Raw genomic sequence first — 25,666 nt, forward strand, 5'->3', positions numbered from 1 at the left:
CTCAGCAATGCAATCATTGTCAGATGATTATACGACCTGGCTGTAGGAAGACTGCTTCATCATTGGGTAATCTACCTGTGTCCATGCATGGTAATGGGATTGTTGCTGTTGTGGTGTCTGTTGATATGCCTGCTGATAGAGGTATGTGCCATCAGATTGCTTGTAGTGTTGATCGTCAGTTGCTGCAGTTTGTTGATAATTCTGCTGTAGTCTCCACAGAAGATGAAGAGTTCATAAAATGTACAGGCTTTAACAAAATTGCATGGAATGTCACAAAAAACATTGATCACTGCAATCATCAACCAGAAGACGAATCATTGAGCTTAATGGTAAGGATTTAATAATGCTTTATCACCTGCTGATACCTCTGATAGGGTTGTGGTTGTGACTGTTGATGTGAGTAAGCTTGCTTTACCACGTTTTGCTTTGCAGCCTGAAATAAGATGGCAAAAAACGATTTACCCAAGAGACGAAAACAGAAACCTGAAAATGTTATACTTGTAAGGAAGTCGCTTGCCTCAGCTCTCGCTTTGGCTTGGGCAGTAGCTACCTATCAAATCCATTTTCAAAATAGAAAAAGTACAGAGTTAGAAAAATCATGCGATCACTCGCCTTCGCATCTCTAGAAAACAATGAGACAGACGAATAATAACTTTGAAACCAGTAATTACAGTAAATTATATGACTTCCTATAAAAATCCTTACCTGTACAATTGCAGCCGGAGTGATAGGCATTGCTCCTAAATTCATGAACAATCGAACATGGGTCAGAGATTCTTCAAAAGTACATTGAGCAGCGTTATCATGCATGCTTTAAGACATCTCTCCCAAGAAAAATGGGGGAAAACCTCTCAGGTCAAACAAACCTTGAGAGTTTGCCAGCCTTGGGCCTCCACCATGTAAGATATTTCCCCCCACAGCCATGCCTGCTCGAGGAGCTAGACTCCCTACCATAAGAGGCGAACGGCCTGTCATCCCTACGGTCACAGACCCTGGTCCAAGCATGCCTGCACCACCGCTTACAAGACCCCGATCCAAATTGCCTCTTCCAAATTGCTGCAAAATATGTTCAGAAACACAAACACCAGTTCAAAACAAAGATACATACACAAGAACAAACAACAAATCAACATTGACTTATTTTCTTTGCTAATTGGACTTTTTAGATTGAAACTGGGAGCTTCTGCACACATAGCCTTATATATCCTAGTTAAAAGAGAGGGCTTAGCTGGACAAGAAGAAGAGGGATACAAATGTGAGTGCAAGGAGCATGATGCAGCTAAGGATATGCCTCACAAATTTTGGACGGAAGCAATATCCAAAAACATATACATGATCAATACATCACCCAATAATGCCTTACGTGACATAACACAAGCCAAGTGTCCAACATCTCTTTGGATTGACAACTTACACTCATATGTCAAAGGCAAAAGAGGTAAGCTTGATGCTAAAAGATAGAAATGTATTATGGTTGGGTACACAGAAGAACTAAGACGTATGATCTCGTGAAATGAGATTTCTTTTGGCCAAAGATGAAAAAGCATATTCATGAATATGTCACGCGGTGTTTTTCGTGTCAGGTAAGCAAGGCTGAGCAGGTGAAGCCACCCGGACTTTTACAGCCCTTGGAAATACCACTAGGTAAGTGGGAGAGCATTTCCATGGACTTTATTGTGGGTCTGCCTATGACACAAGGAGGGTATGATTCTATCCTTGTGGTGGTTGATCGTCTAACCAAGATGGCTCACTTCATTCCGACTAGTGGCAGATTTGTTTATTAGACATATATTTCGTCTGCATGGATTCCCTAGATCCATAATGTCAGACAGAGATGTCAGATTTACCGGTCATTTTTGGACAGCGGTATTTGAGACACTAAGGACTGAGTTGGGAATGAGTAGTGGGGATCATCCTGAAACGGATGGTCAGACGAAGAGAGTCAATCAGATTTTAGAGGATATGCTGAGGGCATATGTGTCATTGAGGCAACATACGTGGGACAAGTGGTTGCCATTGTTAGAGTTTGCCTACAATGATAGAAAACATTCCCCTACGGAGTTTAGTCCGTTTGAATTAAATTATGGTTATAGACCAGCAAATCCAACTACAGTTGGAGTACCTCAGAAAGTGCCTAGTGCCGCGAACTTTGTGGTTCAAATGCGGGAGATGCTAGCACTTGCGAGAGCTAATATCCGCCAGGCTATGGATAGAGCCAAGGCGTATGCGGATGAAAACCGGTCTATAAGAGAATGTAAGGAGAAAAAGTTTTTCTCAGAGTTCCTTCGCACTCGAAGTCGTTAACTTCAGAAGAGTGTGCTAAGTTATCACCTCGATACTGTGGGCCGTGGTTAATTCTAAAGAGAATAGGCAAGGTAGCCTATAAATTAGAATTGCCACAGGGTTGCAAGGTGCACCCGGTTTTTCATGTTTCTCGTTTAAAGAAATTTGTGCATACTGGTGACTCACTAATCGAAGGTGTGGTTTTGTTTCAGGAGATAGAGGATAATGCAAGGCGCAAACCAACAAGAATCCTGGACCGAGGAACAATGCAAGTGCGAAATCGAAAGATACCCACGGTGTTGGTTGCATGGCATGAAGCTACCTGGGAATCCGTATACCAGTTGCGGAGAGTGTTCCCAGACTTTATCATCGAGGACGCTAATGTCTGAAGAGGGAAGGAATGTTACGCTCTAGCCGAGATAGCATGACCTCAGAAGAATCAGTCGACATTTCCCTGAAGGATCTACGTTTGTAATATATTTGTTTGCGCTTCATGTAAATGATCGGGAGGGAATTAATGTCAAGGTCCTAGGTGAGGGCTGATAGCACCAGACTGGGTGGATCTAAGGCTAAGGGCCTAATGCAAGCAATGTGCCTAGGGGCAAAGGAAATTAAAGTATCCCAAGAGAGGGGTGAAAAGATGCATTAGGAAAGGCCCTATGATGATGACATGTGGCATCTAGATCCATCTAGGGAGATGGGGCTTGTTGGATTTAGTGAGAGAAGAAGAATGGACCTTCACATGAATTTTTGGATTTTGATTTCTCTGAGAGCTCTCACGCTCTAGCGAGGATTTGGCTGGGAGGAAATTCTGTGGTGCTACTCCCGTGATTCTGCTTTTTCTTAAATTTTCCCCCTTTAATCACTAGGGGAGGGGGGGACCCATAGCCTTTCCTTTCCATTGGTCTTGCCCCTTTGAGCTCATATTTAAAATGACTAAAGTAGTACACAAGCTAGGTATGGGACTAAGATCTATGGCTGACATTTGTAATGGCAGGTTGCAGCTAAGCAATGGTGATTCGGGTTGGAGAGCCAAATGGGGATGAGCAACTAGGAATGGTGTGTTGGAGAGGGAGCAGAAGACGAAGTAGGCGATGGAGGCAATGCAATGGAGGGCACAGGACTAGCAAGTGATGGTAGTGGGACTAGCAGGTGTGAGCAAAAGATGGCGAGTGGGAGAGGCGAGGGGGTTGGGACCTTCAATGGTGCAAGTTGGAGTGGAGTATGGCCGACCATTGGTGGGTTGCTATAAGCAATGGCAGGGGACACAAGCAATGTGGACTGAAGGAAGCTCCTACTATTAGCAAAGCAATGGCGTTTAGTAACAATCCATGGCCAAGAAACCAAACCAAGAAACAGCTAAGATGAACTCTAGAAGCAATCGGTGGAATCAGCAGCCCATTAGGCACAAGAGTACTGCAATTTGGACAGTCGACTGTAATCTGAAGCTCCCACTGCGCAGTTGTTAGCAAGAGAAATGACATGACCAAGACTATTGATGGCAAGTAGGGAGTCGGGTGGAACATGACCAAGAACTAGCTATGCTGGAAGTGGCGCGACCAAGGACTATGACCAGTGACTGCTAGCAAGTAGCCTGAAAAGCGCCAGTACCTTGTTGCGATGCTCCAAAACCTCTTTCAAGTAGCTTCCTATACTTTTGGCTGGCTGCTCCAGCAGATTTTTAAGTTATCTATGTTGCCCTCATATCTTTCTCTGATGTGTGTGTAAGCTCTACATTTAGGAGTGCATGCTGTTCATTTTCTACCTCCCCTGTGGGGCATATTTTGCAGATCCTTTCTCCTCTAGGGGTCCTGGGTCTTGCCCACCTACCCCTCTCCACCTCGACATCATGTGGACTAGTTCTGATTTTGCAGATCGGATGTCTTTTAAATATTGATATGTCTTCCCCGAGGTATTTCTGCATTCCATAGCTGTCCACTGAATTAATTTCTTGCTTGTAGAGCTGCATTTTCACACCCGGGTTTTGCCATAGTTTCTGCAACATTTTCTGTGTCACTAGTTCCTTGATTTCACATGCATCTTCTGGTAGATCGTTAGCTGTTATACCCCATGATTCCATCCACTTCATCCCTTCTCTGTGCCAGCCCATGATTGGCGTAGCTTCTATCGCCTTGTGTGGTATCCTACCGGCATCCATCTTCTCAACTTTGTTGAGGTAGGCCATGAATTGACATAATGCTTCCGCCTCTAGAGGTAGCATCCCTGTTTCAGCCAGTAGGATGGGGTAGGGTGTCTGTGCCTGAACCCCTAACTCCCCTATCAAGAAATGCTTATGTAAAGCTTCTATTCTTTCCCAGTAAATCCTAGATAGCCCGGGTGCCCAAGCTGGACATCGTAAAGGATTACAGTCTACACAAGCATTGTGTATAGGAACTTTCTCATTTCACAATTCCACAGGTGTGCCTTCCCGCATTTATTTTGGAAGCTATATAAAGCTTTCAAACCTCCCCATATCCTCCGTTCCACGCATGCATTCCATTTGTAGTTGTCTATGAAATCGAGACCTAGATATTTTTGTGTTTACTGTTTCCAAGGGCACTCCTTCAAAGGTAACATCCACTTGTTTGTACGTGTCCCCATTACCTTTGCCTTATCAATGTTGACTTGCATTCCCGAGTGTTGCACAATTCTTTCAGTGAATCAAAATGTGCTTGCAAGTTCCTTCTTCTTTGCAAAAAAAACCACAGCATCTGCATAGATAAGCATTAACAAAGCGTACCCTGCAATCTGAACACCTTCCTTGCTGTGTATTCTCATCCACTCCTCCAAATCATCTATAAAGAGACCGAAAAGTGTTGGTGAGAGCGGGCATCCTTGCTTAACCCCTATGTCACTGCTTATCACAGCTTTCCCCGTGGAGCACGACCCATCCACTAGTGGTTGTGCTAACTCTCATAGAATCGGTACATGGCTCCTCTGAGTTCTTGAGGGACTTCAAGCTTTTCCAAACTTTTCCATAGCTTCTTACGTGGGACTGTATCAAGGAGGAGGAGGAGAGAGAGAGAGAGAGAGAGACGTATTTATTATAATCAAAGAAGCGGCAGAGACACAAAAAGATGTGAGAAAACGAACATCAGGGAATACACAACCTAAGACCAAATTGGTGCCCACGACAGTGGTGGCCAGAAAAGCTAGCTGTTAAACTCACCCCTTTGATTTTCTTTTGATCCTAAACATACCAAAAGGCAAAACCCCAAACATTTAATCCTGAATTATAGCCCTTTCCAAGAAGTAATATAATTAAATTGCCAATTTGTCAGAGAGAGCCATTTTTTTCTTGCACATATAATATTACAAGAAATCACTCCATACTTATGACATCAGACACGTTTGAGTCAATACAGTCTAGGAAATCTAACTTGCCTTAGAAATCTCTGCACTTTGGAAATCAAAAAAGTTACTACTTGCATTCGAAGGACTAGGTGACAGGGGTATCAAACAATTTAATGAGATAATAATTGAGCTCCATGGGGATCTCAGCTATCTCATATGACTAAAAAATGAAATCAGGTGATCCTAGATCATGGTGATTGATGGACATAGTTGGAAATTTTGTTGAAAATGTATAAAAAAAGGCGTACAGGCTTTAAAACCCATATAAAACCCATACAAGCATCTCGATAGCAGCCAGCAAGGTTATCAGCTTACCATGCCAATACCCATTCCCAGCATGCCCTGCCGTGCTGGACCCATAAATCGAGATGTTAAGAGAGGTAAACCCATGTGCCCTCTCATAGATCCACCCAGGTGCACTCTAGGAACCAGTCGTTGCATTGTTTCATCTGCCAGAAATAGAACCAGTTACTTACCGCTCATTAATGGAAGCAATCCTGAATAGAGAAAATGAGGAGATTGCAAATGAGCTTTCAATTGAATAACCTCGTGAAGCTCCTTTCCCCATGAGACCCAGTGCAGCTTGTGCTGCTTCAGTCCCAAAGCGCAATTTGTAGGACTGAGGCAGGAAAAAAAAAGAATCAACAAATAGTTTATAACAGAAGCACATTACCACCCGAAAGGAAAATAATTTCGAGTGTAAACAATTACTTGGGCCGATTTAGAAGGATTTGCAAAGCTAACTCTGATGTTGAACCCGTCCAAGTTATGACCGTCCAATCCAATGCGTGCTGAGAATGTGAAACATGACACAGAAAAGATCATCACTGCAATAGATGGCTAGTTCCTCATACTTAGAGTTTTGAAATTTATCCAGTAAAGTACACAAGGGACTGTACACAACAAGGCTAACCTTTATCTGCACATGCTGAGTGATAAAAGTCAATAAACCCAAAACCCCGAAACTGTTGATTGATACCAATAGCAAGGTGGCAATCTCTGACCTTTCCATACTGACCAAACAAATTTTTAAGAGACTGCTCAACCTGCCAATCACAGAGATCATTGAGAATTTGGGGGACTAGGAAACCACTGGTACGTTGAAGCTAGAAAAAGATAATCATCTGATGCTTACAAAAGATCACTTACATGGGGGAAATCCCTAGGTAACCGGTCAATGAACAGAACACTTGAAAACAAATCTGCAATCCTCCGACAATCAGACCATTCTACCCTGAGAACACGCCCATCCATATTTATGTTTCCCATAGCCATTTTGGCAGATGTCGCCTGTTCTCCAAAGGATAGTATGCCAGGTTCATTCTTCAGCATTAGATAAAGGCATCATGCACACAGCCGACAGACAAATCAACACTTGAGAGAACATAGCTGTACCTGAGATCTCAAACTGTATTCTACAAACCCATAGCCTTTGCTTTGTCCTTCTGTATTGCGCAATACCTGCAAAGCCATGAGACACAAAAGACATGCATCACACACTAATTGTGCAATTACATGCTCTTTAAAAAACAATACAGTGATGCATGCAGAACCAGCTCTTGGTATTTAGACCACAAAAAGGAAAGCCAGGCTTACAAAAGCACGTTCAACAGTTCCATGGGGCTCAAACATCTTCCAAAGTAAGGAATCGTCAATATCAGGTGTAAGATTTCCTATAAAAAGTAATGAATCCAGCCGAGAAGGTTCCACAATGAGAGTTCTTTCACCAAGCTTCGTATTGTTCATATTATCTCTAACTTTTGCGATTAAGTTTTCAGGATCCCCTGCAGAGTGATCATAACGAACAATTGCTGTATCTTGTCTTTCATTTTCAAAGGAAATGCTTGAAATCTGACCATAAGCACCAAAGATTGATGTAAGCTCCTGTATTGCAAGCGCCCAACCCAACATAAACAAGTTAGGCCTTGCAAAAAATAATCTCAGGTGCAGCAAAATAAAATCAGCAATAGCTCAAAATACAACTTCCATTAACAACCATGAATCTATCAACAAATCAAAGCCCGCTTCCCCAAAAAGACACACACACACATCTAAGCACCTTCGTTCTTTACTTAAGAGCCATGAAATCATGTAAGTCATCAGGAAACTTCATCTATGACACTTATAAATACATTGAAAAGTACCATCCCAATTTTGTTGCACACTTGACTTGAATTCCATTTGTAGCTAGCTGGGATGTAAAAACACGAGTAACCGCCAAAAACTTGGTATTTTTGAAACTAGGACACGTAAGGAAATGTGGATAGCTATACAACATACTCAAAAGAACCATTATGTCACATGCTCATAGAGGATCCATTATGTAGGACAAATTTTGGACTCCCGAGAACCCAGCTCACTACCTAGGGAATCTCCGGAACAAGGGCTAGCAACCAAGGTGGCGGATTATATATCCAGCAAATACCTCTCGTGGTGAGGACATAAAAATGTATGCAGGCCATTCCTTGCAGAAACACTACCGCCTTTCGACGGTCGCTCTAGAACCCAGAGTCCAATGCTGCCAGATGACACACACGGTGTAAATAATCTCTTGCTAGATGGCGGCAAGAAAGGCTGCTAGGAAAACCTGATGTCCTCCCATCACCAAACTGCAATGGGTAACTCAAATGTTCCAAGCAGTGATGCTGGACACAGTCTCCCAAACACTATCCTCTGTCGAAGACGCAGGGCGTACGCAGCAAGGAGGCACCGCATCATAGGCCTCAATCCTAACCACATGCTGGACCTGGATACGGTAAGCTAGAGAGGCTAGATCGATCAAGAAAGCATGGATCCCTTCTGTAAGCCACGCGACCATACCCCATTTGAAGTCTCGCTCAATCCTCTGCGTGCTGACCACAATCCTAAAAGCCGATGATCATAAGCTCTGTGCCGCTGGGCATCCCCAAAGACAGTGACATATCGTCTCTAGCACTCTGTATGTGCAACAATGGTAGCTGCCATTCACCCACATCTGCTCCAACCAAGGGCCAATGGGCAAGCCCCCATGAGCCACCATCCAAAAGAAGTATGAGTTCTTCCGAGGTCTTAGGCTGGTCTAGAGGCGTGACCAAAAGGGCGAGAGCCTCATGAGGGACCTTACTATCACTGGGACATGACTTTCATGTGCAAATAACCCCATGGACAAACCCGAGGATATTTTGGCCGTAGGTGACTAACCTAGAGGAAGTGCTACATGCGCAAATAACCCCGTGGACAAACCCGAGGATATTTTGGCTGTAGGGGACTGGCCTAGAGGAAGTGCTAACTTCCTAGAAGTCCCTAGGGGAAAATTCTTGGTGCACTGAAACCGGACCAGAAACCCTAAAACGAATCTGTATTCAGCTTTGAAACCCTAAAAACGAATCACTACTGGTAGAAACGCGGCCTAGATCTTCGACTTGCAGCGGATAATCACTAAGATAGATTTCGAATTTCATAGATAAAGGGAAAAACAGCATCTAATAGCTTCATCTGACAAGGAGCAGCATCAGATTTCTTCTGGGAATCAAAACAAATTGAGAGAGGGAGAGAGAATAGAGATTGCTACTTCCACAAAATATTTCACTAGAACTTCGCGATAGAAACTGGAGAACACAAACTGAAATCTGAAAATCAGAATTGCAGCACGTATCTCAAAGTTTCTTCACGATAGAACAAAGGGAGAGAAGGAGGAGACGCAGCACGCTCAACACTAGGGCCCAGAAATAAGGGTTGGACCCCCCCGAAGGTCTTTATTGCAATAGAATAATACTTTGTACAATTGGCTCTAAATAGGGCATGACGCTGAGTACAACTCTCGAATAAATCTGGGAGGCCTGGGGCCTTTCTTTCATAGACTAGGCCTAACAGAAAGCTAGGGTCTGCTTTCTAAAAGCTACTTTTACAAAAAAACCAAGCTTTTTAGGCTTTCTTTTAAATCTAGTGCTTTTCACTAACATCCTCATTTGCCTCGCGATGGGACTCCAAAAGACTGAAACTACAGCACCACCTATCCTTCTTAGAAATCTCCTCTTCTTCCTCTGTAATGTCTTGCAAAGCAAAAAATCCTCTCATGATCCTTCTCCTTATTGATCATATCCAACTGTCACATGCACCAGGGTCAAGCCCAGGTGGCAGTGACAACTGGCTGTCTAGCCTGCCTGAAATAGCATTTTATTACAGTCTTCGGAAGACCGATGGGTCTATGAGACTGAAAGAAAACCTGATACAAATCATAGTAAGGGTGGAGCTACTGAAACGAGCATCATCACCCGTGCTGAATCCTAAGTCTGATCATACATAATCAAATACATCTGGATGTAACAATGAAAAGAAAAGGACTGGAGCGGAGCGGAATCCTCCGTATGTCATGTCCCCCTGGCTGGTGCATAGCCGGTGATGGGACGCTAGTGCCCGTCAAGGGGTACCGTGCGTCTCAGTCTCCTGGACGAGGCTCGACGCAAGACCAGAGCCACCGTGACTCCCGTGGGACGTATCCTGGATCTAAACAATGACGGGAGGTTCCCCAGAGTGATCTGTGTTTCCCCTCGATGTCTCGTGTGTCGTGCTGCGATCATCGGGTCGGGGTCTCTATCACGTCAGCCGCTAGAGACTGGACGATCAATGTCACTCGATGGGAAGAACTCTGTGATCCTGCTCTGAGAGGTGTCTGATGATGTGGCTAAGCCCCGTCGCCTGAGTAAGTACTCTCTATGTCGGATTCCCTCGTGAATGAAGGCCGCGAGGCATCTCTGATCTGGGTAGGCGAGGAATCTAGAAAGGAGCCCGGAGCCGTCTCTAAAGAGGCAGTGGTAGCGACCTCGGATCTCGTAGTACACTCGGCACCTGAAAATAAAATGCTCCTCCAACTCAACCTCCTGACAGTCGCACACTATGCATAAGCGATGCTCCCTAGGAATCCCCTCTGCTCTGTCGCTCTCTATGCGGAGGCGGTGTGATGATACCCGAAACTATCCGATGGAGATCCGTAGTGAGTGAGGCATATGAAGCTCAGTGTACCCCGGTGGTGTGATGAATCCCTCCTCCGAAATGCGAAGACAATAATCTCTGTAGAAACTCAGCTTCACTGGAAGCTCCCTCGGCTCCAACCAGGTCCTAAAGGGGTGTAGCTACAAAAGATCCTCTCGAATGACCTGGTTGGTATGTGGCCCAATCGGGATGGTGGGTGGGAGTACCGGAGGGGCATCTAAACTATACTGAAAAGGAGGTATCCTATCGATGTGGAACCCTAGTCTCACAAACCATCTGTGAGTCCGTGCATACCCGCATCGCTCGTCTCCCTCTGCAGCCAACCTCATGGAGGAATCGAGAAAAAAAAAAAAGGCAACCTCTGTCTCCCTGATGTGCAGTCCCCATATGATCTAACCCGGTGTAGATATGTGATGGTCTGAAAGGCTGCATCTAGTTGGAGTGGAGAAGCACCAAACTCAACCTGAATTATGTGATGTGGTACAGACGGTTTCCCCCGGATCATCCGTGAGAGCATGAGGATCTGCAAGCCCTCCACCCGTGTCCACTCTATCTCTGACATGTCAGGCCCCCAACAAGGGCTGCCATACATACTGGCTGGTCGAACCAAGGAGTCGAAGAGAAGAGCCTTGGTCCGAGGGTCCTGGAAGTGGGAGTGAAAGCACTGTCTCTCTAGCCGAGCCAGTGAGGCGTATCCCCTGCTCAGTCTGGCTTGCATCGCTGGTCTCATCGTGAAGATCGGGCCGGAGAAGATGACCCCCAAGTAAGTGTATGAGGATACGATCTCAACTAGTGACCCACCCAAAGTAAAAGTAAATTGTTTCTGTTGCATGTTTGCTCGAGAGGTGTTAAAGATCATGACCTTGGTCTTGCCAAGGTTGACCTCCAAATCATGGGATAAACAACGACACCGAAAAGTTCCAGAGGACTACGACCAGGGAGTTACTGGAGCATTGTCATCGATGCGTTGGCATTGGGCTGAGATGTGTCGGTGAGAGGGGGTGTTGGAAAGGTCACCTCCCCATCTGTAAGCCCCCATATGAGGAGAGCATGGGGGGGGTGAACCTAGGGTTTGAGTGTCTGTCACATGAGCATCTGATTGGATGTCATGTGGACAAGAGCCAGAAGGGATTGAGTGATAAGATGGGGCTGCCACATGGACAGCATCTTGGCTGTCATGTGGGCAGCACATCTAGAGCTGTTGTGGGCAAGAATCAAAGAAATGGAGGGTACCTGGAGCTAGGATGGATCTGCAGCAGCAAAAGGCAAACCAGTAGCCAGCACAAGGAACCCGGAATAAAAAGTGAGCACATGGCGCTGACATCTACACGGTGTACGGCTCTGTACGGAACTGGGAGAGGGCCTGGCAGAGGCGCATGATGTGCAGGCGCAGATGTGGAGCAGCAAATGTGGCTGTCAGTGGGCAGAAGGCATGCCTTATATAGGCGGTTCCCCTGCCTTGAATGGAGGGCCAAAGGCCCTGGAAGTTTGGGCCAAAAGCCCTGGGTTGTGAGCCCTTATAGGGCTGGACCAGCCACAGACTGGTCGGCCAGTCTGCTGCAGGCTGGTCGGTATTTTTACCAGCCCTTGGGGCCCTATAAAAGGAGGTCCTTGAGGCCTCACTTCTCATCACTTGGAGCAGCAGTTCAGGGAGCAGAGGGAGCAGCAGATCAGCCACTTGTGGGTCTCTATCCAGAAGGAGACAAGAGAGCTGTAGAGCTGCAGACCTAGCTCAGAGTGCTGCCCACCTAGGCTGGTGCAAAGACAGCAAGGTGGAAGGGATCTGGATGGAAAGTCTACAGAAGCTCGAGGTGGAGCACGCGGGCTCGAGTCTAGAGATAGCCAGCAGATAGGAGAAGGACCTTGTGGTAAGATCAGAGGACCACATCATTGGTGGGACTCTGGATCTGTCTCTTTTGTATTGTGTCCATAGTTGTGGACGGAAATATATAAATTGGTGGTTTCTCTATCTGGTTGGTTCATTGTCTATTGATGAGTCTGCACACCTATTGTATGCACAAAGAAGTTTGTGATTCCACACCCACACCACACTGTGTGAGCTCCTGGGTATTACTATAAGTCTTCCGCTGCGTGTACCCTCTGTTGGGTATTTTCTAACAGCCTGACCCGAGTCTGTAATTAACCCAACCTTTCCAGTAGGGCCAACCCTGCTGACTCCCAGCCATAGACCTCTTTATGCCTCCAATCCGTCCCACACGGCCTCTCTTGCTATGCCATAATTGCAGACCTCTTCAAAGCCCACACAGCCTCTTGCAATGTCCATGTGGCAACCATGTTGTTGGATACATGGAACTACCCATCAAAAGCTTTTGGGAACACATTAAAGGCATCGTTAAAACATATTTACTGGTGGTTTCTCTATCTGGTTGGTTCATTGTCTATTGATGAGTCTGCACACCTATTGTATGCACAAAGAAGTTTGTGATTCCACACCCACACCACACTGTGTGAGCTCCTGGGTATTACTATAAGTCTTCCGCTGCGTGTACCCTCTGTTGGGTATTTTCTAACAGCCTGACCCGAGTCTGTAATTAACCCAACCTTTCCAGTAGGGCCAACCCTGCTGACTCCCAGCCATAGACCTCTTTATGCCTCCAATCCGTCCCACACGGCCTCTCTTGCTATGCCATAATTGCAGACCTCTTCAAAGCCCACACAGCCTCTTGCAATGTCCATGTGGCAACCATGTTGTTGGATACATGGAACTACCCATCAAAAGCTTTTGGGAACACATTAAAGGCATCGTTAAAACATATTTGCTCCCATCAAAAGCTTTTGGGAACACATTGAAGGCATCGTTAAAACTTAGTCCTTACGCTCCCATTTCTTGCACCTCCTCGCCCCACTCTGTACTGTCCTCGAACAACCAGTACCAACCCAATCATAGATACAAACACAAACAGCAAGGCCTAGGACACAGCCAATCCTACATAACAACCCCATCAAAGCCTTTAAGAACATAAGCAACACCAGCAGGTCCATCTAGCTGGCCCCTCTAAAACTAAGAACAAACTGGATCTACCAAGCACCAAGCATCCTTGGTCTATTGCAACCCATTCAGCATCCAGCCTGATCCGCAACCTTTCAAAAGCCCTAAGACCAAGCTCTCGCTGAGCTCTTCAAGCAGGTCACCAACACATCTTTCCAACATCATGCACTTGCACCACCTTGGAACATTATCCATGTCAGCTACCTTTAACAGCATCGCTAGAGCCACACCAACTTCTCTAAACAACCACCAAAGGCTCCAAGTGCCCTTGCTTAAAAAGTTCCCCTCTGGCTATCAACAAGGCTTTCACCCTCAACTTGAACAAACATTGTGACCACAGCATGCAACTGCATTGAACATCAATGCACAAAGAGAATACATACCTTGGTTCTTCATTCTCACATTTCCTACTCTTTCAACAAGCCGAGTGCCTCCCTCAATACCCATCAATCAAGATTACCATGATCTCCATGATCTCTGGCTTACACAATAGTCGATTTTGCCAATTGTCACACATTCTCAAGTGGGCCTTTTACATCCTCATCCTCCTCCACATAGAGGTCTCTTTCTTAGCATAATCTGAGCAACTTTTAATGCCTTCACAAATCCTTTGACCAGCTCTTCACAAGACATGTATGATTATCTCCCACAATCACCGTTGAGTTCAGATGTGTTCCATAGCTTTAAATCAGCTTTTTATGTTTGATATGTGTCGAGATGCCCCACTGATGACATATAAGCCTTCTTTGCTTTCAGTCATCGCACGTGCTAAACAATGCTTGATGACTATAAACAACTCTCATGTTATTACATAAGCTGATTTAAACTTGGTCTCTTCCTAGGGCTTGCCTTCCCTCTTCATCTTTTGGTCGGTTTTCTTCTTCCTGCAATCTTTGGCTAAGTGGCCAAGTTTTTCACAATAGAACACTTCTTGTTATTCTTGTCTCCGCCATCATCCGATCTTTCACCCTTGGAATCCCTTGCCAGAGTTGCCCTTGTATTTTTCTCTTGTCAAAAAGACCTTGTCGTTGTTTCGCTCATACAGTTTCTCCCGCCCTTCCTCCTACAACAACAAAAGGCATGTCCTCTCTCCAATCGGTGGTGATAACGAAGCTTTTGAAACTTCTCGGAAGCATCTATGAACCAGAATTGCTAGCTAGCTTAAGTCCACTTCATTGCCAATTGCCGCCACAGCTAATCCTTCACCACCTTTAACTTTATTAGATGGTCATGTACCTGATCCCCTTCCTCCACTCTCATTGTGTACAAGTGATTTTGAAGGGATAGGATTCTTGACGAATCAGTTGTCTCCTATGGATACTTTAGGATGGCCCACGCCTCACTAGATGTAGATGTGTGGATTTTGATGGAATCCTAGTAGCACGTAGCCGTAGTATGGCCTTGTAGGCCACTTAGGACTTTTGTCAACCCTAGAGTTGACTTCCTTCGTCAACTCTTGTGGTTCACTTTGGGGCCTAGATAGGCCACTACTCTCATTACCCATTTGCAAGTACTTCGTGTTCGTTCAGCTTGTTGTCTGCCTCCTTGCATTCTACTCCACTCCATTGCTCCCCACACCCAAAAGTGATAACAGAGCAGTTTGTTCTAGATCCATCTTGCTCCCTTTGCCAGCACCTTTGGCTAGCTTCCATTCAACTTACAGCTTCAACCTTCAACGCCATTCTCTGCATTTGCTATGTGCTGCTCCTCTTCCTGTCACTGCTGTAGACATATGCAAATCGTCCATACAATCATCGTTTTAGTTGTTGCCGTACAAATTTGTTCCAGGTCAACCACAATATAACTATAACGACCTGTCAGTACAACATACCTGCCAATACATACGTATGGCGATTCATCGTACAAAAATAGTACGTTCATCCGTACCGTCATACGGCAATTTGCCGTTGATCAGTATAGACGTACGACGATGCATCCGTATAAGTGTGCAACCTTCCATATGGCATGTCAGAAATTTGCCATACAACATCATTTGCACATGTGTCGTTCGCACAATTGACAAATTGCTGCTCAGAAACACCATCCGTACGCTTGTCGTACAATCTACCTCTGCTCTTGCGTGGTCATCCTCGTAAGTCAATCACCATTGTCGGCTGACGGTCCGTACAGCAAATTTGTCGTGAGTCCAAATCAGTCGTACAATCGATTGCGTGGTCATCCGTACGTCAATTACCATTGTCGACTAGCAGTCCGTACAACAAATCTACCTTACAACCTGCCGTATAAAGTAGTCATACAATCTGCTTGTAGGTTATGTGACATTGGATTTGCAAGCTTGGGTCAGAAATTGAGGATTTTGTGTCACATTTGCAAGTTTTGTTGTGACATTTGCAACTTTGGTCAATTTTGGGGCTTTTGCACTATTTGCCATTTTTTGCCCAATTTCATCTCCAAAATTGGGGTTTTTGGGTTCATTGCAAACAAATTGCATGCTTCTTCAGATTCGCAGGCTATTTTGACACATTTGCAGAAATAGCAGTGCATTGGAGATTTTTCCGTGACATTGGCAAGAAATTGCAGCAAATTTGGTCACATTTGCAATATTGCAGCTTATATTGGGGCTTCTCCACATTGGCCCTCTCATTGGCGATTTTGCCTTTTCAGATTTTGAGGCTTTTGCCAGATTTGCTGATATTTACAGTGATCTTTGCTTGGTTCAGCCAAATTGGGCTTTCTTTGCATTCGCACTTTGATTTGGGTACTTTGCCTTGACATATTAAGGCTTTTGCCTCCTATGCACTCCAATTGGTTCTTATGCCATGGAAGTTGCTTTGCAGGGGCATTTAGCCACTATTTGTGGACACATTGTACTCAGATTTGCATTGGATAGATTGCAAGTATTTGCCCTTTGATTTGGGCTGGTCACTTCTGCATGCCAGTGTTCTTTTAACAGCCTTTTGCACGACATACTTTTGCAGGACAGCTCTTTGCAAGGGGGTGTTTCCTTAGACAAACATTTGCACTTTTGCAATCTAGCCTTTGCATTTTTGCTCAGTGTTTAAGCAGCTCTTTGTGGCATTTATACTTGCAGATCTTTGCTGTTATTTTTTTGAGTTGACATTTGCAGACTGCAGTCCACTCTTTAGCAGCCAGCTCATTGCCTCGTAGGCCTGAGGCTTTGACATTTGCAAGGCACTTTCTTTTGGGGAATTTTCATTTGCAATGGCAACTTCTGGCATGCTTGCGCTAAGGACAGACTTGATGGGACTAGTGGTCGTACTTGGTGCGCCACCTATTGGTATCCAAGAACTTTGGGAGAATTGTATCTCTGTTCCAGACTAGACCTGTCTCTCCAACAAAGGCACTTGCTACCACACTGCCACTACAAGTGGTGCTACAGCTGACACTGCCACTTCTGATTCATCTACCACTGCTCCCATAGTGCTTCCCACACCTAATTCATTTAAATCAGAGAGATGCACATGCACATGCAATGATTGCTATGAATAGCAAAAGAGAGGTTATACCTCACATTCGATCTTGCAAGACGGCCAAGGCTATGTGGGATATTTTGGCCAACCTCTATCAGATTCAAAATGAGGCCAGGGTTGCCTATTTGCACAGGCAGCTCGATGGTGTTAAGATGAACGAAGGGGACAGCATGGATGCCTCCTTCACACAGATTAAGGATTATAGAGAGCAGCTCATCAATGTTAATGAGATTGTCCTAGATTCACAAGTAGCTTAGTAGTGTCTACAACACTTGATGGGCTCCCTGCCTCATACAAGGGATTTGCTACAACAATGAGGCTAGCGGACCACTATTCTTTAAATAAGCTAGCTTGTTTCCCTACCCCTGCAGGAGGAGCAGAGTCGTCAAAGCAAAAACAGGACTGCCTCTCCTCATGCAGATCAGGCCTTTGCCACCAATCACAGAGGCAAAGGCAAAGGGGGGAAATTAACAGAAAGCCCAAACCTTCATGTCGTACTCATCATTTCCTTCACCTGCTGAGAGGAGGAAGAAGTGGCCTTGTAATTATTGCAAGAAGCTTGGAAGCGCATTACTGTGGAGAAGAAAAAACAGCAAAATGACCTTGCAGTCACATATGCCCATGTTGCCCATGATCACCCTCATGAGGCAGCAAACTTGGCTAAGGATGAGTGTGCATATGTTGTGACCTTCCACTACAACTTAGAGATACATGCTTCAGCTTTATCTATTTCAGATTCTAAGTCAGTCTGGTATTGTGACAGCTGTGCTTCCAAGCAAAGCTGCTCATAGGTACTATGGCCCTTACAAAGTAATGAGGAGACCTGGTAAGACTGATCAATATAGAACAGTCCCAAATGCTGTGTGGCCTTCATGTAGCGGAAGACTCGCTTCACTGCCTGCCAAGGCTGTGTGTTGGGCTTGTGCATGTACCTGCTTAATTGGGAAACAGCATACTGCAATCAGGCCGGGTGTGACAAGTAAATAAGGCAGTCCACAACCTGTTGATATGTGGCATCAAATGGGGCACTCCCATCTTCGGAGGAAAAACGGAAGCCAGGTTCCAATGGAGTAGAAACCCGCTTACAATCCTCGAATTGGAAGCACTGCAAGAGTTGTTGAATATATTTGGATTGACTCATTATTATGCCCCCATCAACATTAGCAAATTGGATGTCCAAAATTAGTAGTGCAATCTGCCCATATCTAACATTGTAAACTCATTATTATGCCCCCATCAACATTAGCAAACTGGATGTCCAAAATTAGTAGTGCAATCTGCCCATATCTAACATTGTAAATGATTTCTGCAAATCTGCCTTTGAAATCTGCAATTTTCTGAATGCCTGGCCCAGTGATAAGCATGTCATCCACATAAAGAATGAAAATCAAAAGTTCTAATTCACTCTTCCAGACACTATATTAAAGAAGTTGTAAGTCCATGGTGGACAAAAAGCCAATGATGCACTGTTTTAAATGCTTCAGTTCAAAGTAGATAACCGTCTACTTGACTCACCCTCTCTGCCAATGGATCCTAAACCTTCTTATGCAATTTAACCTTCTAAAGCTTATTTTTTCCATGAGAAAATGAACACCTCTCCAATCAAAATTTTCCTGAGCCTTTTCTTGGAGATGATAAAAAATACTCTCCAAATATGAGGAATATGAACTTTAAAAGGCTCTGGCTTATAACCTCCTTACATGGCTCAGAGTGATTGCAAAATCTTTGGCCTGCAATATGCAGGACCTGAGTGGACAAAAGTGAATGGCCTGTCTCTAGAAAAATGTTGCCCTTACAGAAGATTTCCCTCTGTTCTTTAACCTATCCCTTGACACAAACAACAAAAAAATATTTTGAAATACATAGCTTTCTTTAGCATGATACTCTCTCTCTCTCTCTCTCTCTCTCTCTCCCCCCCACACAAAGACACAAGAAATTATTTCAAAATACTTAGTTCAAGATATGATCTCTCTTCCTTACTCTTACTCCCCTATTCCTTCACAAAAACAAAGTAAATACTATTTTGAAATAATTATGAGGATTTGGGGGGCTCCTCATATTTGCAAAAACTCTTCACATGATTGGGAATTTTGTTGGCTAGTCGAACCTGCTCCACCTCGAGCGTATGTAGACTCTGTCTAGATCTCAGCACCTTACTGCCCTGGTAGACAGCCTAGGTCTCAGCCAATGTAGAGCTAAGTCTGCAGCACTCCTGGTCCTCCTTGACCTCCCTCAAGTAGGCCCAAGTATAGGTCTGCTGCTGCTCCTTACTGCTCCTGGAAGGCTGCACTGCTGGATACCAAAATGATGCCCAAGGCCTCTCCTTTTATAGGGCCCAAGGCCCCTTCAAACTGACCGACCAGCCAGTCCTAAATGGGCTGACTGGCCTGGTTGGTTGCTGGCCGACTTGGTTGGCTGGCCCAACCAACTTGGTTGGCTCAGCCCAACCAGCCCTATATAAGGGCAAGGGGCCAGCCAACCAAGGGGCCCCCTTGCTCCTTTCTTGTGCTGCTGCCAGGGCCCTTTGTTAGTTTGGCCATCCAGCTTTCCCACATCTCCGAAGTTTGGGAATGGACATCAGAGTGGCCATAGCTTCTGGAATCGCAGAAAAAAGAGAATAGACTTTGACTGTAGCAACACGTACACCTTTCTTGAAATGAGGAGCTTGGACGGACTCCTTCTTTCAAAGTGAATACAAGAGTCACACTGATGGCTCTGATACCATGTTAGACGAGAGGCCTGAATGCTTGAACCTCTAACGCAGCAGATAGATCTAGGAGACTCTTTCCAAACACTAAGAGATGCAAAAAGATTTCTGAACCCACAAACTGCAAAGGAACAAAGAGATATACTTCCAAAATACTCAGATTACAGCAACCACGAGTGACAAAATGCTCCAAAAATGAGCTATAGTCATCCAGTAATCTACTGGGTAAAAAGAGCAGCCTGATCAGACTGCGCAAAACTGAAGTATTGTTGACAAAGAAGATGCCCAATCTCTGCTCATGCGTGTCTTCTATGAAGGGCTTCCGTTGGATGGAGAATTGGGGTTAGTAGCCTTCCTTTATAGGCAGACCAATGCCCTGACCAGGCCAGCCTGGTCAGTAATCAGAACCTACCAAACCAGGCCAACCCTGGTCTGTGAATTCCCAACCCAGCAGCAGGTCTGCCAACCTGCTGTAAACTGACCTTATCTCCGGTTCCTCCAGGCCAATAAATAGGCCTTGTGTTCTGCTGTAAAACCTGCTGCAAATCTACCCGCACTGTTCCTGAACAGTGTGCTGTTGCAGGGGGTGTTCCAGCCTGTGCAATCTCTCCTCGAAGCAGCCCGTGCTGGGCTCCAGGTATCCTCCTGCCCTACCCAGGTCTACAGAACCTGTGTCCCTCATATGGGGGCTCAGAGATGGATCCGTGACCTATTCTAACATGCCATTGTTGACTCGATAGACACAGCTTTTTACTGACTACCAAAGCCAGCAGAGTTGCTTCACACATCCAATCAGCAAAGTGTGGCACCACAGCTACAGAAGATACAGATGTTTCACCAATCGCAGTGGGTATTTTGAAAGCTCCCTCCAACAGATAAATAGTATAGTGTCCATAATCATCATGATAACAATAATCATGAAAACAACAGCTACAACAGTGAAGAAACCAAATGCTTATAGTTTGAAATGTTTTGAGAGCTTCTTTCAAGTGCAGCACTGTTGATTGGGTCCCACGGACCACATCCAGCCTCCAATGGACATAACATGATCTCTCTCTCTCTCTCTCTCTCTCTCTCTCTCTCTCTCTCTCTCTCTCTCTCTCTCTCTCTGCGCACGCGCCTATGCTTTAAGGTGTCTCATTGTTTGTCTGTCTGTGACTATGTGAGTACTTCATGAAATAGTATTCTTTTGTGTGGTGCTCAAGCATCATTTACTCACTGGATGTTTCAAACATTTTCCTGACATACCTCAACAAAATTTCAGACACTATGGCGACTTCAAGTACTCTTCCCTACCCCTTAACACCATCAAAGTCTTGTTTTCATTTGACATTCTGATCGAGAACACAATCTAATAGTAAGACCATGGGACAAACCATGTACTAAAATTTCTTGCACATGCTCAAGAAAACTCAACAAAAGAGCCCATTCATGTGCTGCCTGCACGATTCGTATAAAGAAATTTGACATAAAAAGCCCAAGAGATTAACACTCGTGTGTGCATGTCTTGACCACTCAACAAGATGGGGCACAAATATTTAATCTTCTTATAGCAAGAGAAAAGTGCAAACCGACGTTTCCAATTATCTCACTCTACATTTTTTTTCAAATCCATGAGAACCGCCCACATGTCAGAGGAAGAATACAAATCAGCTATGGATTACCTGTGATGTCAGGCAAAATGTATTTGCTTACAACGAATAGACTCAGTTAATTTCTGTAACATGAAATAAGAAGATCAACAAGCATAAGCAGAGCCTGACCATCCCACTCTCCCAACCAGAGTTGCAGAAGGAAGACATCCAGACGGCTTTCTGGATATATCAGTGGGGGAATCCTCAAACTTGAGTGCCTGACATTAAATGACAGTGTGTAGGCCCTGAGATCTGATATCTCCCTCCTTTATCTGAAGCCACACATAGTTACCAGGTGCTCAAATGGCCTTCGACCAAGAGTCTGCTACAAAAAACAACACAACTCTCTCTCTCTCTCTCTCTCTCTCTCTCTCTCTCTCACGCATGCACACCTTTGTGCGTGTGTGGGGGTGAGTAGGCAGGTGGGCACATGCATCCAAGTGTGTGTAGCATTTGATGTTCGAACATTGAAGTGTGTGCCCATGTTCTCTCTTTTTGCAGAGGGGGGCGCCCAGGGACATGAGATTAAACTGAGAGTATTTCACAGACACGCATGCTTTTGAAAGCATGTACGCATACAACTTATTTGGAAAAGAGAAACTTGATTGGCTTCCATGATCTCTCTCTCTCTCTCGCTCTCTCTCTCTCTCTCTCTCTCTCTCTCTCGTTCACACACATATATTGAAATTCAATCCAGGTGTTGCATTCCACTGTCAATTCCATGCATTTGGCTCAGCTATACAACTTTATCACTTCTACCATTCCATCCTATAAGGAAAGGAACAAAAAGGCTGTTGCTCTTTTTTCTTAAGTCCTGAAGCAGATGGCTTTTGTAAAGCGAGTATAGCATCCGCTTGATTTGGATCCATATAGAGCAACTTGTCTCCTGAACACACAACAAATTCCCTCAAACAACACAAAAAGGTTCTCTATCTAAAAGGTCCGATTGCCTCCGAAACAAGCAAGTAAAAAGACCATAAAATCTGTGGCAAGAGGCTTGATAAGAACACTGCTTGACAATTCAACTTTTTGCATTCCTTTGCAAACATGTGACAGAATACTTTATCCTTGAGTACAAAATATCCCCAATCCCAGGTGTTCAGATCCCAACAGCTTGCTTCAGGTGCATGCCTGCCTTGCTTGGAGATGCTTAAGCTGGTAATTCTAGAAGCAACATACAAGGCAAGAAAATATGTCCCTTCTCATCTTTCGATCCCAGGACCCAAACAACAGCATGACTTAAGTTTCTCAGAACTTGCTACTGAGGTTGAGCTTAAGTATAGCCTAAGTGCAACAACACCCACTGTTGAGCATGGGACCAAAGGAAATCCCCAGGCCTGTGATCTTCTGCAGCTTCATATATAATATTGTCTATCTCAGCCAGTTTTCAAGAAAAATCAGATTGACATATAAAAGCTAACAAGCATCCTCCACCTTCAGCTTTAAGCTCTACTAACCCTTCTTGTGATGGCCATTAACTAACAAACACCCGTATCCTAAAGCATAAATGTGTACGCTATGTCCACAAATCCAAAAGCATTCGTATTGCAAAACATAAAATCTATGAGAAGAGTCGCAAAGGTCCTCCTTAATTTAGACTCAACAGGTTGCAGAAATTCTTGTTTCTCAAGATTAAGCCAATAATATGTCACTGAAGCATCAACCACGTGATCAGTTATGTGGTTCCAGGTAATGATCAAGGAAATGCAGCTTTAAAGCAAGAATGCACTCACCTCTTTTGTCACCTGTCTTCCAATGCTTGTGACACGTGCACAAGGCTTTGGTGTCCAGTGTGGGAAAACCTGCACAGTATCCACTTCTGGAGCTAAAAGGACTTCTGCTGGCTCCCCATCCGCAACCACTGTCCTCTCGGCTTTCTGTTCTGTCGCTCTGTTTCCAGCTTCTGCTAAACCCTCTTGCAAACTTTCTTCAGCTTTGTTACTTTGTTCTGTCACATTATATTCACCTACTCCTTGTAAACTTTCTTCGAAATTCTCGTCCTGATCAATAACCTTGGATATCACTTCACTCTTATCCACTTGTACGGATGCCAATTCCCCATTTCCATCATTGTTTCCGGCTTCGTATGCGATCTGAGGCACACATTCTTCAGCCGCCTTTTCCAGGTTCACCACCTTACTTGTCATTTCACTCTCCCCCATATCAAAGGCAGCCACTTGTTCATCTTCATCAGCAGCGATCGCAATCACTCCTTTGTCGTCTGTCGTAGACACAACTTTATCTTCCACTGTGGAAGCACCTGTCACTGTTTCGCCTGCATTGATGGCCATTGCAACCACACTAGAATCAACGCCACTACATGCTTCAGGTAAAGTGTTATCCTGCTCCTCTGCGGACGCTATATTCTGCTCGGGAAAGGGCACATAATTGCATGCTTCAGGTAAAGTGCTATCTTGCTCCACAGCGGATTCCAATTTCTGCTCAGGACCAGGAGCAGAAATAGAGAAATCGGCGACACTAGGCGTCGATTCTCTGAAGTCTTCTGCTGCATTTGAATCGGCAATTACCGGGGCAACCGTCTCAAGTCCCTCGGATGAACCATTGAGACCGAATTTTTCACCCTGTTCTTTCAAGTTAAGGGAACAAGTCAATTCAAACTCAGGGTTGCGCAAGGAGTTTTTCAAATTCTCCACCGCATATTCTTGATTGTCCACGCCCTCCGCCCGACCGTTGCTCTGATGCCCGGTCTCTGATTCCAACAAGCCAGCAGCTTGAAAATTATCCGTGGTGGCCATGCTAGCTGATAAAAAGAATATCAAAGAGACAGGTGTGCGCGCTTCAGCTCAACCTAACTGTCATTGCCCTTCCAATCGAATTCTGCCTTTAAAAATCGACGTAAAGATGCCCTAAATTTGCAACACCTGCAGCCTCAATTGGCCAGAGCAAAAGCTGTCAGCAAAAGCTGAGAAATCAATGCCGCCGCGCACCCTAAAAACCTTACTGCATCGCTCTAGCTGTGTCGACTAGCAAGGGCAAAAGCCTTACCCCGTTAACCTCCCGCTTGGAATTCTCAATGTGGAGTCGCTTCCATTTCTGCTGTCCACCGTTTGTCACTTCAGAAATTTCCCAGCTCCACCGCGAGAGACAAAAAAATATATATGTTCTCCTCGGATCGAGCGAAGAGCAGGGCCAGAACAATCAGTGAACTTTGAGGGATGAAGAGAAGGCAGCAGTTTTTCGTGCAAGCGATGAAATACAAGATAGGCAGGTAGGTGTTTATTGTTGAAACCCTGTTTATACTTCATTAATCACAACATTAAGTTCATATTCATTGGTTGCCACTCTCTACGTGTGTGTGTGTGTTTTTTTTAACGAGGGACAAATGCTTGGCCAGCTGCTGGGCCAACTGCTAACTATATGGGCAATTGTAAGCAGCTAATAACAGGTCAATTCATCTAACGGCTTCGAAAGTGCCACATGGTTTCGCTGGATTTTAGAGTTTCATAAAACGCTCTAGTGCTGGCATTTGGTGTGTGTGTTTACACATCAGGTGGATGGGCACAAAGAAAAGTCTCTAACCTGACACATTTTCACGATGAAGACGATATTCGATTAGGGATAGGTGGGGGTTGGGCAAGCGATCTTAGATGCCCATTGCTCATGCTCATGCTCATGCTCACCCACACGGCAACCACGTTGATCTACTGCCCTTCACTCGCGTGGGTTTCTCATGCATTTTGTACTTAGAGCCCCATTTGGTTTTGGTTATTGAGAGTGCACTTGCACGCACGTGTGTGTTGGGCTCAGAAGAGAGAGCACGTACATTGCCATTGAACACAACCTAGTAAGCAAAACACCATGCGTGATGCGCTGAGCAAAACAGCAAAATTGATGCCAATTAACGCAGTACCTAGTATTCTTAAAAGTTTGAGAGTCGCTAAGGGGATCAAGTTGCAAGACTTAATGTAGGGCATTAAGGAAGAAAGGGAAATGTTGGGCACATACAAAATCAAAGACAAAGTGCTCTATGTAGAACACATGAGTTGGGCTTGGAACAGAGAACATGTACATTGCCATTCTAGTAAGCAAAAAGCCATGTCTAATGTGCTGAGCCAAAAAGGAAAATTGATTAGCGTAGTAACTAATACTCTCTCATGGATTTCATTAAGGCGGTAGCCACTAAGGACATCAAGTTATAGGACTTAATTTATTCACATTCCCCTCGTTTGGCTTTTTAGGAGATTTTTGACCCTACTCACTCCCCTAGTCATTGGGTTGAGGCATCAAGGAAGAA

The 25,666-nt window shown here is 44.8% G+C and overlaps 1 protein-coding gene across 6 annotated transcripts in view; it reads right to left on the minus strand.

Moving 5' to 3' along the window:
- Positions 1–24,632, minus strand: part of LOC147899045 (uncharacterized) — a 48,529-nt gene extending 23,897 nt beyond the window's left edge. The window contains exons 1-14 of one of the 6 annotated variants that reach the window (XM_087378138.1): positions 24,418–24,632; positions 23,145–24,293; positions 7,234–7,521; positions 7,033–7,098; positions 6,787–6,927; positions 6,551–6,683; positions 6,349–6,428; positions 6,184–6,256; positions 5,953–6,086; positions 867–1,056; positions 706–740; positions 518–550; positions 356–433; positions 76–204 (exon numbers count right to left, since the gene is read on the minus strand). In XM_087378138.1, coding sequence (XP_087234264.1) covers positions 76–204; positions 356–433; positions 518–550; positions 706–740; positions 867–1,056; positions 5,953–6,086; positions 6,184–6,256; positions 6,349–6,428; positions 6,551–6,683; positions 6,787–6,927; positions 7,033–7,098; positions 7,234–7,521; positions 23,145–24,167 — 2,403 coding nt within the window. In that variant the 5' untranslated portion in view covers positions 24,168–24,293; positions 24,418–24,632. Of the gene's footprint in view, positions 1–75; positions 205–355; positions 434–517; positions 551–705; positions 741–866; positions 1,057–5,952; positions 6,087–6,183; positions 6,257–6,348; positions 6,429–6,550; positions 6,684–6,786; positions 6,928–7,032; positions 7,099–7,233; positions 7,522–23,144; positions 24,314–24,417 lie in introns of those variants that run through there. The other 5 variants (XM_087378139.1, XM_087378136.1, XM_087378141.1 and 2 more) reach the window with 5 other exon arrangements.
- Positions 24,633–25,666: the final 1,034 nt, after the last annotated feature.

This window comes from Dipteris shenzhenensis, chromosome 8 (assembly GCF_047967505.1).
Source record: "Dipteris shenzhenensis isolate YYH24624 ecotype China chromosome 8, Dip_SZ_1.0, whole genome shotgun sequence".
Lineage (NCBI taxonomy): Eukaryota > Viridiplantae > Streptophyta > Polypodiopsida > Gleicheniales > Dipteridaceae > Dipteris > Dipteris shenzhenensis.